This window comes from Miniopterus natalensis, chromosome 6, assembly GCF_054644295.1.
Source record: "Miniopterus natalensis isolate mMinNat1 chromosome 6, mMinNat1.hap1, whole genome shotgun sequence".
Lineage (NCBI taxonomy): Eukaryota > Metazoa > Chordata > Mammalia > Chiroptera > Miniopteridae > Miniopterus > Miniopterus natalensis.
This window is the reverse complement of record NC_142086.1, coordinates 46,050,056-46,067,830: the sequence shown is the minus strand read 5'-3', so window position 1 is coordinate 46,067,830 and position 17,775 is coordinate 46,050,056. Positions and strand designations below refer to the sequence as shown.

At 45.8% G+C, this 17,775-nt stretch overlaps 1 protein-coding gene across 1 annotated transcript in view; it reads left to right on the top strand.

Annotated features, from left to right (window-relative positions):
• The window catches only part of ITGB5 (integrin subunit beta 5), a 102,453-nt gene that overhangs the window by 10,745 nt on the left and 73,933 nt on the right, over window positions 1-17,775 (top strand). The window contains exon 3 of the mRNA XM_016200119.2: window positions 8,262-8,466. Coding sequence (XP_016055605.2) covers window positions 8,262-8,466 — 205 coding nt within the window. The remainder of the gene's footprint in view (window positions 1-8,261; window positions 8,467-17,775) is intronic.

The window sequence follows — 17,775 nt, the reverse complement described above, 5'->3', positions numbered from 1 at the left end:
TCTTGCACGAGTGCATAATTAAGGTTCTTTTTGAAAGAACGGAAAACTTGTCATTTGGACTGGCTTAGCCTCTGCAGTTCAGGGTGTGGTACCCGTCAGGGGGACCAAGAGTCGGCTTCTGGGAGGCCAGGCTTCTTTGCTGTGACACAGCCTCAGAGGTCTAGGGAGATCTTTAGCCTACAGTGGCTAAAAATGATCACGAGGGGACCCCTACTAGATACCACACACTTTGTGCACAGTATCTTTAAGCACAACAGCTCTGTTCGGTGGGTTAGGTAATACACCCATTTTATTGATGAAAAGTTGAGGCTCTGAGAAGTAAAGTGTCTCTTTCAAGGCCACATGATGTTCCAAAGCTGGAGTTTGAGTCTGGCTTCTTGGATTTCTGAGTCTGAGCTCTTTCCTGTAGGCTCTACTGCCTCTTACATGTGACTGCCCTAGAATCTTTTCTAGTAGAGAATAGGGTTATGGCACATGTATTTTGAGAGAGGAATCTTTGCAGTATGTAAACTCTTCATTGATTTGTGTTTAATTAGTGTCTTTGTAATGAACATTCTTTAAAACCTTTCTCTGGTTCTCTATGACCTGCAGGGCAAATCCAAGTTCCCACCTTGCCCACCTCCAACACGGGAGCCAGGGGGAACTACCTGCAGATCCCCAGAGCCATGACTGTGAACACTCTCCTGATTTTCCCTGTGGTGCTGCTCCTCCTGGAGGGCCTCGTAGTCCATACCTTCCCTGACCAACACCTTGTCTTCTAGTTTCCAAGAATCAGTTCAGACTTCATTTATTCTATGAAGACTTCCATGGTTTTCCCCTGAGACATCTGTCCATCCATCCATCCATATTTGATATGAGAATGTAGGTTCTTTCTACCAGAATGTTAGGGCAGGAGTTTTATCTGTATCCTTCATTGCTGTATCTCCAGCACCCAGAATGGTACCTGACGCACAGTAGTTGCTCAATAAATATTGATTGAAGGAGTTCTTTAAATGGCTATTTACTGTGTGTCTGCATGTGCAGGCCATGGCCACTTCTTTGTCTCCCATACTCTGTGCTCCTTCAGTGGCACTTATAGTCTCTTATTCTGTTCATTTGTTCTCATGCCCATTACCAACTAAATTGTCATCTCCTTGAGAACCTAAACCATGTTTTTTTCATCTTAGCATCCCCAGATCCCCAGGAATCTGGCAGGAATTCGTCTTTGATAAAAGAGGCCCACTAAAAAGACATGGAGTTAGAAAACCAAAGTTTAAACACTGGTTTTGTCATGATTTATTCTCAGTTTCTTGATATGTAAAATGAGTGAGATATTTCCCACCCTCCAGCATTATTGGGAGTATAAAGCCTCCAGAATGAGGAGTGAGAGTTATCCAGCAATCAGCTGCCATCACTGGGTATATTTTCTAGTGAAATGTGGGCAGTGGGATCCAGACACCAGGATCAATTTGTCTGTTGGAGGTTTTTTCCTTTCTTGTGTCAGTACTTCCATGAGTCTGTCGTCCTGATATTGACAGCGAATGACATTATTCCCAGGAGCATATCATTGTCCCAGCTCACACCCGGGGTCCCTCTCCAGCCCCTTGGGCTCCCTCTGTGCTTGGATAGAGCCTTCATTCTTGGCTGCAGAACTTCTTGTGAGGCCTGCACCAGAATGCAGCTTCCTACCTTCTTTGGGAGTTAACTTTCCCCGGGGCCTGAGGATGTTTCAGAGGATGGGGTCTGGAGAGTTCGGAATGGCTTTGATCCGTCCCTGCCCCTTAGCAAGACAGAGTGAGTGGCCTAGTGCCGTCTTAACCATACATCCTGGGACATCTTCGAAGAAGTAACGTATCTGCCAAGAGCATAGGATGTGTGTGTATTGCGGGGTCATACCAAGTGGGCAGCATGGAGGGCCAGGTCCCTCACCATGTGGCTTCTGTTCTTCGGGTTCCTGGTCGATGCATACATACCACCCGGGATTAGTCCCTGCACACCAGCCCGGGTTAACCCCAGCACGCATCCCATGGGACTCCCCTGCACTATATCCCACAATGACTTCCTTATTTTACTTGAGGTGGAGGTGGGGACTCCTGACATTTGACACCCTCGTAACCTAACTCCACCTCCCAGTGCTGCCGCCTCCAGGTGTCCTCAGGCACTGCAGCCCAGCCCAGCTTGCCAGCTCTCTACCCAGCTCTGCCGCCTGGCCCTATGAACCTGGCTCTCCTGTCTTTGTTTCCCAAGGTAACTTACCTGGCAGCTCCAGACTTACCCTCGGGCTTTAAGACCAGAGTTGCCAGACTCTCGCCTGCTCTGAGTAGGACATGCAGGGAGCTGCCTGTCCACCTGTCTGCACCGCACACCTCAGCCCCTGTCCCTTGTCCTTCGTGACCCCTGGGCTGTTTTTTGCCGGCCTCAGCCCTTGCTTCTCAGCTTGAACACTTTTGCTGTGTGTACTGCGAGCATAACACACAGCAAACCCAAGCAGCTTAGTATCTATCTTGTCCCTCATTTTTTTAAAAGTGGGAATTCTCCTCTGCTCTAAGATGGTCGGTTTCGCAGCCCAGCCAGCTGTAAAGAGGAATGTATGGGGAAGGCTTCGTGGGTGCCTCAGGGTAGCTCTCAGCACTGCTCTCAGCACATCCGCCTATCTAAAGCCCAGTCTTCACTACGCCTGCAGCACTGAGAACTGGAAACAACCTAGCTGTGAGGCCAGGAGGAAAGGGAGGGTGGGTTTTGTGGACTAGCAGCATGCTGGAGGCAGGGAGGCTGGTATGCCTTGTAAGGGGACAGTGGTCGACAGGTGGCAGGCCTGAGGGACCCATGTTTCCTGTGGGACAGAAAGCAGGGTTGGTGGGAGCGAGAGAGGAGGCAGAGGCAGGCAAGGAGATGGAGCTCAGGGCTTGGCTGGGGGAAGAGGGGAGGATCTAGGTGTGAAAGTGAGACCCCTTGAGGTGATGTGGCCTTGGGCAGCACAGGCTCCTGAGACACTGGAAAAGGAAGGACCCAGCAGGCAAGGCTGCTCTGTGGGAGCTGAGAATAGGGAGGCCTGGGACATGTGGATGGGTGGAGATAGGGTAGGGCGTGGAAGAAGCCTGGGGGAAGCCTGGGCTGGGGCGAAGTGTCTTTGCCTTGGAGGTAGATGTGGAGGAGCGAAGAAGTCAGGACTGGAGGCAGGAAAGTGAGAAAGGAGACGGAATTAGAGGCGGGGAAGCAAGAAGGGCTTACTGGACCTTCCGGGAAATTATGGTGGCAGGGAAAAGTGGAGGAGACATTACCAATATTTCCTTTGAGCTGGGAAAAAATGAAAAAAAATGAGCATTTACTCCAGCTCACCACTAAAATATAGATTCGTTGAGAGAACATCTCTTTGTGGTCATGGAAAGGATAATCTTGGCCTGCTGTAGATGCTTTATATAAATATTTGTTCAATGCATTAACTCAGCCGACTGGAAGCTGACAGGGATTTCTCTAACCCCAGGCAGGAAGCACACATGGTAGCGTGTGGCTGGTGCACAGATTTTGGGTTGCATCACTTACCTTCTCTCCTCCCCCCAAACCACGAGCGCTCTGCCAAGCCAGGACTGCAGCCTTGGCAGGTCAGACAGCCTGGCCTGGTCGTATCGCAGGGGAAGGCCAGCCTCAGAGGACAGCCCGCTTCCCGCCTGTGGCCACTTCTCTGCCAGGCTCTCCGCCTCTGCACCAGTTTGCTGCTTCCCTCTTCATCCCAGGGATTGGCCTGGCTGCCTCCTTTTCTTCTTGGATTCCTCTTCTCCCAGGGCCTGTGGTTTCAAACAAACAAAAATCTGTCCTTCCCCCCAGAACGATCACCCACATCTTTTTAGCATTTTAGCCTTCAGAAGGAATGGGTGGGGTGGTCTGCAGATATAACGTAATGACTGGTGTGGCACAGACAGACGGCCCTGAATGCACTGGCCGAGATGCCCTACTGCTGTGCTAAGAGCCAGCTGAGCACTGGCCTTGGCCGCAGGAAAAGAGATTGTGATTAGCAAAGTGTACAGTGAGTCAGGTGTCACAGTGTTACAACAAACAGTAAACCTCATTATGTCCTCTGGGCAACGGAACAGAGAACAGAGAGGGGCAGGATGCAACGGTGTTGTAACAAATTAAAAGGATCTAAATTTGGAACACCTCCCTTTTCTTTTTTGTGTTATCTCCATATAGTGACTAAAAACCACAAAAGATAGTTCAAGTTCCTGTTCCCATTCTGTTGCTACTCTTGTAATTTGCCTGTAATGCAGTTACCCTATATGAGTCCTTTGGAGGATGGATGACAGAGGTTCTGGCGACCATGGACAGAGGTGTCCTTCATGAACTGAAGCCTCCTCAGCTTGGAGCACCAGGAGCGTCTGCAAGCAATTGAGCTGTGCCCATCAGAAGCCCATCCTGGAGCTAGTTTCCATTTTTCAGTGTTGAGCTGAAGTCGTCCCCTCACCTTCCATACTCACTTTTCTGCGTGAAGAGGACATTTGTCCTCCAAGTTTGCTAGGTGGCAGGAAGATCTCTGCATTTGGGGCAGCAAGCAGATACTAAATTCAGAGGGATAGAATCTGTGTGCCCAGTTAGTTTTCTGCTGTGGAATTCAGCAGTGGTCTTGGCTGAGATGAGAGGGTGACGATAAAAAAGAAGCTGAGGCCAGAAGAATTTAGACTTCTCGGGTGAACGTAGTCAAGAACTCAGGCATGTGGTCCTCGGATTCCTCACCCACAGAAGCGAGGGGCTGGCACCAGGCGATACGTCCACGGTCCCCTTCCCTTGGAATTTGCTGCATTCCCATGCCTGTCGAAGGTTTGGGTGTCAGGTCCCTGGGATATGAAGGCTCTTAGCACATCAGATGTTGGGATGTCATTCATGTGAGGAGGGCTTTCTTAATCACAAGTCTTCCTTTTCTCCAAGGATTTATAATTCGGGGCATCTGCTTGGAATTGTAGTTATTGAGACGTTGTCTTTATAATGTTTGTGTATCTGAAAGGTCATAACCATCACAGTATGTGCCCCTGGCCTCTGTGTTTTTGATTTCTTCTATTTAAATGTGCATATGTCCCTGTTTAAAATGAACTAGAAAGGAGCTCAGGGGAATAGAGGAGAAATTCTTGGGCTTGTGGGGTGAACACTCTCTTTGGGGTCTGCAGCACTCTCTGTCCTATTCTTGGGCAATGAGAACCTATGGCTAGAAATTAGCCAGGCTTGTTTTCAGACTCGATGCCATAGGAACCTTCAACTGCAGTGGGAATCCCACTGTTGAGGTAGCTGCCTTACTCTCAAAAGCTTCTTCACACCTGCATGCCCAGAGGTGCCTCAGCTGGTATCTCTGAGGCCCTAAGGCTCTGGAACAATGTCAAGGTTTGACATATAGGTAAGGATGCCTCAAAGGCTGTTGAGCACATCAGTAAAACCATTGGGACTGCCCTAAGTAGCGAGGCACTGAGCTTTGTGCAATAGGATTTGGACAAACTGATGATAGAGACGAATGGCACTGAGACTAACCCTAACTTTGGCACGGGCGCCGTGACAGATGTCCCTTGCTGACGTAAAGCTGGAGCTGCTGGGAAGGGGGCGGCCCGGACTGTGTTGCTGCCTTGGTTGGCACTTCTGACGTCATACTGAAGTTGCAGATTTAATGTGGTCAGTGGTGGTTCTTGCTCCAAGAACCAGGTGACGAAGCAGGAGTTCACGGTCCTTCCTGCGGTGCAGCAGACTTCGGGAAAGCCATGCGCATTGAAGCTGAGGTTTTACCACAGCCTTGAAAAATGGCATTAAGAAGAAAGAGGGGGGATGCTGCTACCAATGAGGGGAATGAAGAGGGCTCTGCTCCTAACATCCTAGAGAATAAAGAAGCCCTAGAGTACAGTTGGAAAGGCCAGCTACACGGGCAAGGTTGTAACTGGCGCAGGTGTGGCCACCTCTGAGATCTTCAGATCTGGGAAGGCTAACCTGGACTTTGAGTCTCCTGATGATTCCAGCAGGTCCATCTTTCCTGGCCAGCAGGTGGCCCTGTATGGGTCCTCCACCAAGAACTGGTAGTGTGTATCAAAGACCCCTTTAAGCGGGACAGCCAGGAGGGTCCAGGCAACAGGGGATCATCTCGATGACCAGCCTAAAAGCGAATGGCTGAGGCTGTGGGTGAGGAATCAAGCAGCTGCCTCCTCAGCGTGAATCAGATTGGCTCTATGACCTGGCCTATTCCAGAGTATAAGCTGCTCGGGACCATGGGAGGAACAGCAGGGGTTCCCATCGCTCTCTGGAGAGACCAAAGATGCTTTCCTTGCCAACTTGGTGGCAGGAATCTGCACAGGACTGGGCAAGACGTGCACCTTGACAGTCAGAACTGGGCCAAGGATAAACAGCTCCTCAGAATTGGAGGAGCCGGCGGCAAGGCCCAGTGTGTCAGCCAGAAGTTCAGAAGCTCTCTAGCCAAGTGAGCTCCGAGCAGGCAAGCCCCTGAGCCCTTCCAGACCTGGGCAGCTAGTTAAACGTCTGCTTCAGACAGCTCAGGACAGCAGGGCGATAGCTGCAGGGCCCTCGGGAAGGGAACTCTCCCTTCCCCTGTACCTGGGCTTTTTTTATTGCTTCATTAGAATTGTTACATCAGAGGCAACCTTGACCACTTGGAACCCAGTTCTGGAAGCCCTAGCTTTGAAATCTTGTACAATTTTAAGGATAATCATTTTACGCTAGAATAATCATGTTTCCCACCTTGTTCCACAAGAGGCTGTGGAGTTGGTTATACTTATGGTGCAGTCCCAGAGGTTTTGATAGGCAAGATCTCCAAGGGTTCAATACAGGGGGAAAAAAAAATCCAGTTATAAAAACACACACAAAAGAACCCAGAAAACTCACAGAGGCTCAGAATAACACATCTGGTTTTACTTATTTAAAGAATACTACACAGTCTTTCTTCTTGACTTCTTGGTCTTGAATCTTGCAAAGACTCTGACATTGACCAGCCTCGGGGCATCCTAGACCACGACTGAGGGCGAGTCCCTCTGCGTGCTTGTGCTTCTGCCAACAGTCTGGCTTCTAACACGGCAGACAAGGCACACTTGACCCACTAGAGGCTTCCAGGCAAAGTGTTACCGAGGGGGGAGGAAGGTCAGTGTCCCGACTCCTCCAGCCTTTGTGTGGATCATCAGTACAGGCCTGGCAGCCAGCCAGCAGGAGGAGGTGATCTCAGTTCTCACCTCTGTCAATAAAAGGGCATTCAGAGAGAATCCTGGGTTTGCTTTGCCATTTAAAAACGTCATTACTGGAAAATAATCAGTACTTACTGTCACCATATATTAAAACAAAGTATATTATTTCATTTTAAAGTTAACGACCCAAACTCTTGGTGCCCACATTAGGTTGGTTCATGCTGATTCCCTGCTTCTCCTCATTTCATCTTAAGAAAAGAAATATTTTTCTTATCGATGTGGCTTTATTGTTCAAACAGCAATAAAGAACAATTAGGGTAGCTTCTCTATCCTAATACCTCAACTATATTCATTTTAAAGTTTTTCTTTTGAATCCTAGTACAGATATGATTATATTTTCTGATTTTTTTCTTAGTATCAATGTTTTGAAATTTCTACTTAGTCTTTATAATCATTGGTAATGGCTATGTCATCCATTGAGGTGATATACTGTGTTTCTTATGGTTTAGGGGTTTAGGTTTACAAATTTATAAGATTATACTATTCTCAACAACACTGCAGTACATATCTTACAGAGTTCCCCTTCATTTTGACTATTTTCTTGTAAATTCCTAAAGTGCACCTCTAGGCTAGAGGATACGATGTATATTGCCAGTTGTTCTCTCAATGGTTGTGCAAAGCTCAGTGCCTGCAGAATAGAGGAATAGACAGTGGACAACTCAGAAGTTAACTCTTGATTGCCTGAGTGATGACTAACTCGGACACTATGTCTTTCAAAAAATTTTAGTTATACAGCTTCTGACCATTTCATTTACTCTCTCCTGCTGATCACGTAGACAGTTCAGCACGTTTTTAAAGGAGCATTTTGACCATTAAAATAATCATGAAACCAAACATTTTTATTATGTATTTATAGTTCACAAAATGCTTTCATATCCAGCCCCTCAGTCCACTTAATATCTGGTGTGGCATTTGGGATACAGATGATCATTTCTCCGTTTTCAGACAATGCAAATGGAAAGCAGAGAGTTCAAGGTCAACCAGAGGGTGAAGGTCCTACAACCTGAGATGTTCTGGAGAGACACCCTGACCACTTCCCCTCTCCTCCTCTGTTTCTTTGCTTAGAACTTCGGCAGCCTGCGGTCAGTCACCTCCCGGTGTGACTTGAAGGCAAACCTGGTCAGAAATGGCTGTGGAGGAGAGTTTGAGAGCCCGGCCAGTGTCACCCAGGTCCTGCGGAGCCTGCCTCTCAGCAGCAAGGGCTCCAGCTACGCGGGCTCAGACGTCATTCAGATGACGCCACAGGAGATTGCTGTGAACCTGCGGCCTGGTGAGTGCCCTTGAGATGGGACACGTTAATAATGGAGACATGTGCCAGGGCAGGCTGAAGGCAGGAGCCAGGGGAGGGGCGTGGGAGACGTGGCCCAGACCCTAGAAGCAGCGTACAAGGCCCCTGTGGGAGGACAGAATATCTTTGCTATTTTTTTTAAATTGGTAAAATAGATGTAACATAAAATTTATCATTTTAACCATTTCTAACTGTGTAGTTCATTGGCATTAAGTACACTCACAGTGTTGTACAACCATCACCACAATCCATTTCCAGAACTTTCTGCATCTTTTCAAACTGAAGCTCTGTACCCATTGAATGGGAACTCCTCATTCCCTCTCCCCCAGCCTCTGGCAGGCACCGTTCCCCTTTCTGTCTCTACGAGTTTGACTGCTCTGGGTTCCTCAGATAAGTGGGCTCATACAGTATTTTTTTTGTGTGTGTCTGACTTATGTCACTTAACATAATGGCATCAGGGCTCATGCATGCTGTAGGATGTGTCAGAATTTTCTTCCTTCTTATATATTTATATTTATTTATAATATATAATGTAACTATAATATACTTAATTATACTCCATTGTATGTATATTCTGTATTTTGTTTATCTATTCATCCATCAGTGGACATGTGGGTTGTTTCCACCTTTTAGCTACTGTGAATAATGTTACCGTTCAAGTTTCAGGGAAAGTACTATTTCGGGGAAAAGTACTTTTTTCTGTCAGCAAATTCCATTTGAATCAGTGACATTCTAAAGGGACAAACTTTCAGAGTAGAAATATTTTGTTTTATGACCCTGGAGCCTCTGTAGGCCCTAGAGTTGATTGTGCTATAAGGAAACTAACAGATGTGCAGTTTGTGCTAAATGCTTGACCTACCCTAAGGTAGAGCATATCATTTTGTGCAGGAGGAGTAACCTGCTCAGGTTCTCCCGGTTGGAAGTGGTGACTCTGATTCCATCCCAGGTCTTTGGGACTGCAGGACTCAAGGTTGTCTCCAGTTCACCACTTTTGTTATCCAGTATTCTACATATTAGAATCATTGGATATCGAAGGATGGATGTGGGTGTGACTAAGTTAGGAAGGATTACATTGTTGAGAGAAGGCAGCTTTTTCCCCAGATTTCATTGATTTGTAGCTTTTTCTTCTATCCCATTGTCTGGGACACCGCCGGCAGTCACTATATCTAGATGGCTTTTTTTTAGATTCCAGGGCCGCTTGGCACAGTGAAAAATCACAGATCTGGTTGGCCGTTCTGGGTTCTAGCTCTGCCTCTGTCCCTACCTCAGAGGCCCGGGGCAAGTTACCTGATCCTCACGTTCATTCCTCACAGCTATTTTCAGAGGCCTAAATGAGGCTTTTTGTATAAATGCACTTTAAAAAGTTAAAATTATTATTTTCAAAGAATAATGACCAGAGTTTTAGATTCTGGAATTGGCCAGGTACAGGTTTGAGTAGGGATTCCCGGTGGCTCAGAAATGGATTTAGCACAGCTCTGCACATCGGAAGTACTGCATAATGCTGCTTGTTTTTGTTAATAGAGCTCTGAGTCGTCATAGAGTTGAAAAATGTTTTATTTGCCTATTGAGTTATCTTGGAAGTAAGAAACCAAAGAAAGATGTTAAGTGGCCCTGCTGAATAGAGAGGCACAAGCTCCTGGACGGCCCAGGGATTAGTGCTGGGATTAGCTGAAGTTGCTATTTTTATGCGTCATCTCACTATGAGTGACACTTAGCCTTTTTGTTTGGTAAACATCAAGTTGAGAGGGAAGGAAGGGAGCCTTTACAAAGCTGTGTGGGTGAGTAGAAAAGTCAGCTGAGCCTTTATGTGGGCAGATGTTTGGTGATGTCCTTATGTGGAAAATAACTCATATCCTTATGTGCAGACAGGCTCAGGGTCAAGGGCTTTGACCTAGAAGGGATGTAGCAGTTGTGGTAGACTCTGGAGATATTGGAGCACTGTGCAGGAGAACAGTTATCAACTAAGGTGAACGATGTATCTCCGTTTTTATTGTAATAACAGTCTAACCGGTAACTTAAGGGAAATTTTTGAAAGATCCACTTCAACACAGTATTATTTTTCATTTTTACTAGATACTCTGTCTTTATTCATGTGTTCATATTTTTAATCTACTTATAATGTATTTATAATTGTGTATAGGTTTTACTCAATAATCTTTGAAATCAAGAACCAAAGTTCATACCTTCAAAAGAGTTTATTTTTTCCAGATCATCACCGAGGGAGATTTTTATATTTTTGGAACCCCTCATCTAGAATTGTTCCCAGAGTAAATACCCTTCATGGTAGCAAATTCTAATTCTTTTTTATTTTTATTTTTATTGATTTTAGAGAGGTTGGAAGGGAGAGAAAGAGTAACACCGATGTGAGAGAGAGAGACATCGATTGGCTGCCTCCCGTACCTGCCCCAAACCCATGCCCGTTGGGTGCACCGGCCAACTGAGCCACACCTGCCAGGGTGGCAAATTCTTATGGTTTAGGGGTAGATTTAGTTTAGGAAAGAGTTGGAGGTCACACAAAGCCAGAGATATCACAGTTTTAAAAATCAGAATTAAAGTGAGACTGTAAGGTGGAGAAATTGTTGTTTGGTTTGACTTTTCACTTGGCTGTTAAAACAACCCCCAAAGAGAAGCTAAGGAAGAGTGAGCAGCCTCCTTGGGCAAAGTTCTCTTGGCACTAAATTTATGCGCAGTCCTTATTTATGCATAAAGTTCAATGTCTGCGCAATTAAAGAAAAAAGAAATTCATTTTACTTGGTGTGGTCACATCTCCTGCTAAGCATTCGGATACAGTGGCTGGTATTATAAATAAAATGGAAAACACAATCCTGTGTTCATACCAAACCGTGTTGCGGATGCGTGTTCCTCTCTGGTCCTGTGGACAGTGTAGCAATGGGGGTCAAGGTGATGGAGGGGCTGGCTGCCTTGTGAAGACACCCACGTCGTGAGGATGTTTTAGTCTATAGAGATGAAGACCAGGAGCAGATCTGGTGAAAATATGAATTCTTAAAGGTCAGAACCTTGTGAATATGTTTCTCAAATATAGAAATACTTAAAGCCAACAATGCCTCTTAACATTTTGAAAATGTTAATATTTAAAGAGAAATACAGGCAAATCCAGATATTTATTTACTTAGGGGAAGGAGAAAATGGTACGTTGCAGTTAGCGACATTGTCAGTTTACCAAGTGCATACTTACCTCAAAGCAGAGACCCCTAACTCTGGGGCAGGTGTTCAGCTGTGCAGTGATTTTTTTTTCCCATTACGCCTGCTTAGAAATGCTTCTGTGTCTCCTCCCTTACCCTGCTTCCCACACCTCATAATGGATGTTTGTTGAGTGCAATGTAATGCCAGCCTTATACAGACTAGCCAAGGACAAGCCTCACCATGAAATGAGACTTCCCCAAGGCAAAATTGTTGTTCCAGGATAAGCCTACAAAGAAACATTTCTCTCTACTTTAAGCAGGATGTTTTGTTTTGTTTTTATTTTCTTTCTTAACTGAGATATAATTCACATACTGTAATATTCGCTTTTTAAAGTGTACAATTTAGTGGTATGGAGTATATTTGCAAAGTTACGCACCATCACTGCTGTTGACTTTCAGAACATTTTTCTCACTCCAGACAGAAACCCTGTACCTGTTAACAGTCACTCCTTGTCTTCTCCTCCCCACCACATTCAGTCTCAGATGCCCACTGGGCTATTTTCTAACTCTGTGATTTACTTATTTTGGACAATTTCATTTAAATCAGATAGTATGTGGCCTTTTATGTCTGGCATCTTTCACTTGGTAAAATATTTTCAAGATTCACCCCTGTTATATCACATATCAGGATTTCATTCATTTTTATGGCCAAATAATATTCCACTGGGTATAAATAGATATACCACATTCTAGTTGATAAATAATTTGGGCTATTTCCTCTTTGGGGCAATTATGATGAATGCTGCTATGAACATTCATGTGCAAGTTTTTGTGTCGACATATGTTTTCAATAATCTCGAGTATGTAGCTGGGAGTAGTATTGTTGGACCATGTGGTTGTTCTGTGTTTAACTTTTTGAGGAACTGCCAAACTTTAAGCAGGATTTTGTATAAACACAGGATCATGTTTTCCATTTTGTTTTCAATCCTGAAAATGTCAGGATAACAATCTTAAAAAGGCCTTAACAGGGGACATAAAACCCTTAAGAAAGGACATAAACTTTAGAATAAAGTTTATTGAGATGGTAAAAAGCTAGATGTGGAGCAATTAGAAAGGGTTTACTTAAGTCATTGTTTGCCTCAACCGTTAGCCTCTCTAAAATGACCCTTGATTGATAGGGGGTGTGTGTGTGTGTTTTAATTTAAAGCTTTTTATTTTTAAATAATATAGCACAGCACAGTGGGACCTGGAGAGTATTATGCTAAGCAAAATAAGCCAGTCAGAGAAAGACAGTTATCACATGATCTTACTTATATGTGGAATCTAATGAACAAAATAAACCAATGAACAAAATAGTTCCAGAGACATAGAAGCATGGAACAGACTGACGAATCTCAGAGGGAAGGCGGGGGTGGGTGGGTGGGGAGAGATTAACCAAAGAATTTATATGCATATATGCATAACCCATGGACACAGACAGTAGTGTGGTGAAGGCCTGAAGGGGGCTTGCAGGGTGGAGGGGATCAATGGGGAAAAAAGGGAGACATTTGTAATACTTTCAACAATAAAGATAAGTTAAAACAGCCCGGCCAGGCGTGGCTCAGCGGTTGAGTGTCGACCTAGGATCCAGGTGATCGAGGTTCGATTCCCGGTAAGGGCACATGCCCGGGTTGCGGGCTCGATCCCCAGTCGGGGGCATGCAGGAGGCAGCCGATCAATGACTCTCTCATCATTGATGTTTCTCTCTCTCTCTCTCCCTCTCCTTTCCTCTCTCTGAAATCAATAAAGATATATTTAAAAAAAAAAGATAAGTTAAAATATTAAAAAAATAATTGAAAACTTTTTATTTTGAAATAATTCTAGGTTCACAAGAAATGGCAAAAATAGTAGAGAGTCCCTGTATGCCCATCTCAGCTTTTCCCAATGATGGCATATTACGTTACCAGAGTATGTTATCAAAGCCAGGAAATGGACACTGGCACTGTACTATTTACTAAGCTGCGGGTGATCGGTTGCCTTTGGTACGGGCTTCCTGCCAGCTCCTGTCTGTGCTGCTGTAGAGGCGCCGGTTACCTGATGGAGGTATTGCTCCGGCCACCCATACTGACAGGGCGCACACGTAGAAAGACTTGCTCTGGGTGGGTGAGAGATTTGCTGTAGACTGAATGTTTGTGTCCCTGCAACAGTCATAAGCTGAAATCCTAACCCCCGTGTGATGGCATTAGGAGGTAGGGTCTTTGAGAGGTGATTAGGTCAAGAGGGTAGAACCCTAATGAATGAAGTTAGTGCTATAAAAAAAACCGAACACCAAGACCCTGGAGGGCCCCTCCGCCACATGAGGACATAGCAAGAAGTCACAGCCTGTGCCTGGAAGAGGGCTCTCACCAGAACTCTCCCGTGCTGGCCTGCCTTCCAGCCTTCGTCACTGTGAGAACTACATTTCTGTTGTTTCTAAGCCACCCAGTCTATGGTACTGTCCAAGACAGGTTATTTTCAAGGAAGCTAGGAATGCTGAGTCCTAATGCCTGGGGGCAGAGAGGCCAGTCGGGGTTCCATCTGTCAAGAGTCGCATTCTGAGGTGGGAGTGGGTGGGGTGCGGCATAGCAGCCTTGTTCTAAACCAGTGAAGCGAGCCTTTGGTTTTGGGTCTGGGTTTAATCCTGAGGTGTCACTGCCTTCTGCTGCCGTGAACAGAAGAGCTCAAGTGTGCACTAGAGCCCTCATTCCCTGTCCAGCTGTAGTCCTGTTGTCATAGAGCTTATTTTATGTTTCCACTCTTCTTTCAGTTTCTAGCAAAGAAGGGTAATTCTGGGGCATCAAACACTGTTTACATTTATTTGGGGATGGCAAGAGTGTTTATTGTTGAGGTACTACTTTGCCTTAACGTACTAATCTTAAAGCACCTGCACGTTCTTGCTGGAGTTCTCTACCTTCACTCTCCAGAAATGTTTGTCATCTCATACATGCCCCTAAGGAAAAAGTTAGGTTTTTACTTTCTATGGAAGGGAGGGCAGAGAGAAGAAAGCTTTAAAAAAAATCCATTTCAGGCAGAATGCAAGTTGATACCTGACTATGGTGGAGAGCCTCCGGTTATGAACCGAGCAGTGTCAAGAATTCTGAGCAAAACACAGTTGGAGCCGGCTGCTTTGGAAACAGGGAAAACCAGGACACGAGAGGGGCTCCATGCAGGAGTAGATGCATCCTCACAGGTGCAAGGCAGTCAGCTTTTCTTTTGTGTTTGCTATTTCTCTGATCCTGCTGCTGGCCCTGAGGCGGGAATTATGTGGGATGTCCTCAAAGAGAAGGGGTGCAGCCACACAGGGAGACGAGCCCATAGGGTCTTATGTGGAGAAGAGGGAGGAGGGGGCTTGTGAGCCAGGATGGTGTCACAGGCAGAGACCTAGCACCCACAGGGGAGGAGAGAAGGCCTCTGCACCCTGCTGGTCACAGGGGACGTGTGACTGGTTTAAAGCCTCAGGTGGTACAGGACTGGGTGGCTGTTTTGTGGGAGTGTGGCTAAGCATGCATGGTTCCGGACATGTACCCTAAGATGGTAAATGTGCTCCAGACCTTCTCTCAGCAGGGAGGGTGCCTCCCCTGCAGCAGCAGCTTCCCCATCAGTTTGCTAACCTGGGAGGCCACCCTTGTTGGGGAGTTGGTGCCCTGCAACTTAACTCCAACACTGAGCATGGGCCCAGGAATGTCATTCCCTCCAAAATCTGCTGACAGGACATTCCTTTTTGGCCAAGGCCCATGGAGGAGTTGGTAGCATTTAATATCAGGCATAATTGAGGTAGCAATAACCCCTCATTCGTAATATTAATGCTGTTCCTCCCTTTCTGGAAAACTGGAGGAATATTTCTTTTTAACACCTGCAGCCTCCCTATCATGTGGGTGCACGTGCTTTCTTAGTGATCAGTCTCTCTTAGAATTTAATGCCAAGAGATTGCTCACTTCAGAATAGATACCCTCTTAGCATACAGGGAGACCTACGTATCACATCTTGTTTCCCTCTTTGCCTTCATGCCTGGAAAATGTAGAGTTAAATTTAATGCCCAGGGCTGCAGCCTTTCATACTCAAGTTTCTGGCAGAATTTTCTCTCTTTTTATCCCCACAGGAAATTGCTTTAATAATTGACTTTGGGGGTACTGAGGCTGAAGTTTCCCTTGTGCAGGAGCATTTGTATGGTGTTTGTATATAGTCTCCCTTTAATTCCTGCAGTAATTAACATTCTCCCATTTTACTAATCCAGGCACTGAGCAGCAGATTTAAAGAAGCCTAAGGTCTCCAGGTCCTTGGTGACAAGGTCTGGATTCCAACTCAACTCCCCCTCCAAGGCCAGTGTCCCATTCCCTCGCATGAGCAGGGCTCCCTAAATCCAAACCATTCCCCATTTCCTGGTCCTAAAGTGCTCATCTGTTAATTACTCTAAATCCCCAAAAAGGTGGAAGTGGATTCTGGATAAAAGAAGGTGCAGCTGGGAACTTGGGGGCAGGGGCCCAGGTGACAGGAAATGCAGAAGACCCTGCAAAAAGGTCATGGGATTGGACAGAGGGGACATCATTGCAGGCTCTGGCCATTTGGGGTCTGTGGTCTGCCCATGCAAAGGCCAAGGAGTGTCTCCCCTCCCCTCAAGATCTCCCTCCCTCCCACCCCTTCCCCACTGGGATGTGGTGTCCAAAGCTGGGAGGGGCCCTGCTCTGTCTGCCTGATGGGAACCAGAGACAGACACTGCAGCAGTTCAGAATTCATTCTGGAAGACATCTCGAACACTCTTCCATTGAGTCAGGCTCAGATGTTTCTTAAAAACAGGCTTATACCAACAGGCAACCCAAACGGCATCAATCTTGAGGCGGCTAGAACAGTACAAGCAAAGACAAGTCCGAGGAAGCAGGCACAGTGTGCTGTTCTGGCTGCAAACAGTAATTACAGCGCTCATACTTCATTTCTGCAGGCTTTTGCTGCTTACAAAACGCTTCTCTCCTGTGTGAGTGCTTCATAACCTGAATCAGTGCTGTGTTGTTACCATTTTTATTTTATATTTAAGGAAATTAAGGCTCAGGCTGCACCCCTAAACGAGGGATAGAGCTGGAACTTGGACTAAAATCTCTTGATCACTTTATTCTTCATGATCTAGTCAAGGAAGTATGTCTTGTCTGGAGTGGGAGGAGGAGAGGGAGCCTAGCGGATTGGGTTCTCTTTCCTGCAAGGTCAAGAAGGCTTCAGCTTGCTGGTTGTCAACTGCAGGTGAAAGATTGGTTTCTCTGATCCCTGATGCTGGCAGATCAAGCATGGGCTCCTTGGGCAGGTGTGGCCACCTTTGCTAGTGCACCTCTGAACTCATAGTGTACCCCCAGATTTCAAGTGTGTGTGGACAGTTCTTTCACATCTGTTCAAGCACATCTCTTAGTGCCTCTGAAGGGCTAATAAGCCCAAGGGCAGATAGAATTACCTGGTTTGATTCGCTTCTTGACATTGGATCTAAACAATATGTTTTTAGAAATTGTAAGTGATTTAGGATCACTCTCCTGGTGTGAATCCTCTAGGTGTTGAGTTGACTTGTCTATACACCCTGGGGGGAGGGGGAGAGATTGCAGAGGCCACGCCTCCTAGACACTGGCTTTTCTCTTTGTTCTTTCCTCTGTCTGTTGACTATCTTATGCTAAAACCAAAAATTATTTTCTTTTTCTTGTAGCTGGTGGACAAATCTAGTAGTGTTTTTAATTGCTTTCTTTTTTTCCCCTTTGATGGGGCTAAAATTTGGAATCTGTCTTCCTGTATTTACACATATAATTTCTGAGGATAATGATTTCTGTCTGTGATGTTCCAAAACATCAAATATGCCCAAGAACTAAATACTGTTCGTAGCCTGCCATGATGAAATAACCGCTTGAGCTAAAGCTTACTCTACAGCTAATATTATTGTCTGATAAATAGCTAGAGACATAGAAATCGGTGACTTGGCACAAGCATGGGGGGTGTTTTAAGGAATGTCTCTGTGTCCCACCCTCCATTGTCTGTAATCTCTCCCTTCCCCGCCTCACTCATGTCTGTACCCTTCTTTTGTTAATTTCATCACCATTTTCTATCTCACATACACCTTTATAGTCTCCTCCTGGCGTGGCCCTTTCTCTGAAGTTGGTGCGTG